The sequence below is a fragment of the Neovison vison genome, chromosome 7, assembly GCF_020171115.1.
Source record: "Neovison vison isolate M4711 chromosome 7, ASM_NN_V1, whole genome shotgun sequence".
Taxonomy (NCBI): domain Eukaryota; kingdom Metazoa; phylum Chordata; class Mammalia; order Carnivora; family Mustelidae; genus Neogale; species Neogale vison.
Genome location: NC_058097.1, coordinates 191,929,347 through 191,930,969, shown reverse-complemented (window position 1 = coordinate 191,930,969; position 1,623 = coordinate 191,929,347). Strand labels below are relative to the sequence as shown.

The 1,623-nt window shown below is 40.9% G+C and overlaps 1 protein-coding gene across 1 annotated transcript; it reads left to right on the top strand.

Moving 5' to 3' along the window:
* Positions 1–260: 260 nt before the first annotated feature.
* LOC122914379 (olfactory receptor 4C11-like) lies at positions 261–1,193 on the top strand. Its single transcript, XM_044260999.1, has one exon. It carries the CDS (start codon positions 261–263, stop codon positions 1,191–1,193), a length of 933 nt encoding a protein of 310 aa, XP_044116934.1.
* Positions 1,194–1,623: the final 430 nt, after the last annotated feature.

The window sequence follows — 1,623 nt, the reverse complement described above, 5'->3', positions numbered from 1 at the left end:
ATACTTTTTTTAAAGATTTTATTTATTTATTTGACAGACAGAGATCACAAGCAGGCAGAGAGGCAGGCAGAGAGAGAGGAGGAAGCAGGCTCCCCACTGAGCAGAGAGCCGGATGCGGGACTCAATTCCAGGACCCTGACTGAGATCATGACCTGAGCCGAAGGCAGCGGCTTTAACCCACTGAGCCACCCAGGCGCCCCAATAATACTTTTTATCTGTAGATTATTCCTAACTTCCATTTATCCACTTTGCCTGAAACAATGCAACAAAACAACAGCGTAACTGAGTTCATACTGTTAGGATTGACCCAAAATCCCATGAGACAGAAAATGGTATTTGTAATCTTCTTCATTTTTTATGTGGGAACTGTGGTAGGGAATTTGCTTATTATTGTGACCATCAAGTACAGCCCTACACTTGGGAACCCCATGTACTTTTTCCTATTTTATTTGTCCCTTACAGATTCCTGCTTCTCAACATCCATAGCCCCTAGACTACTTGTCGATTCACTCTCCGCAAAAAAAATTATAACATACAATGAGTGCATGACTCAAGTCTTTGCCTTACATTTATTTGGCTGTATGGAGATCTTTGTGCTCATCTTCATGGCTGCTGATCGTTATGTGGCCATCTGTAAGCCCTTACATTATCCAACCATCATGAGACGACAGGTCTGCACCATCCTTATTGTTCTTGCATGGATAGGGTCTTTTATCCATTCTATAGCCCAGATTATCCTGGCCTTGAGACTGCCTTTCTGTGGACCCAATTTGATTGATCATTACTGCTGTGATTTGCAACCCTTGCTGAAACTTGCTTGCATGGACACCTATAGGATCAACCTACTGTTGGTGTCCAACAGTGGGGCCATTTGCTCAAGCAGTTTTGTGATTCTGATAATCTCATATATTGTCATCTTGCATTCCTTGAGAAATCACAGTGGAGAAGGGAGGAAAAAAGCTCTCTCAACTTGCACTTCTCACATCATAGTAGTAATCTTATCCTTTGGTCCATGTATATTCATATATACACGCCCCCCAACCACTTTCCCCATGGACAAGATGGTGACTGTATTTTATACTATTGGGACCCCTTTTCTCAATCCACTCATCTACACCCTGAGGAATGCAGAAGTGAAAAATGCCATGAGAAAGCTCTGGCATATAAAAATTACCTCAGAAAGCAAAAGATGAATTGAGGACTTTGGTTGATCACTTAACCTATACACATATCAAATATGATAGTGTATATCTTGACTTGTTGGATCCTTTCTTTTATCTGTACTTCTGTCCTCAAACTAGTAGCTTCCCTCATAATGCCAGCCTGGTTCTTACTTTACCTGAGAGCTCAACTCTGACACTATGGATTATGAAATACTCCTCACATCTCAGTCTACACTCTGTTTTGGTAAAGAGAAATATATGTATACAATCACAACTTTTCAAACAATAAACAGCCAGAAAGAATGAAAGAAAGGACAGAAGGAAGGAAGGAAGGAAGGAAGGAAGGAAGGTCAGTCAGTCTTGTTCTCTATGACTTATAATTTTCTCTAAAGCACATTTCAATTAAGGTATCCAACTTTCCCTTGAGCACATTCAGGGCAAAGGAGCTAACTCACTGTGA

Bases quoted from the DNA above. Each gene is read 5' to 3' on its own strand.
- LOC122914379 (XM_044260999.1), top strand. From the start codon at position 261: ATGCAACAAAACAACAGCGTAACTGAGTTCATACTGTTAGGATTGACC.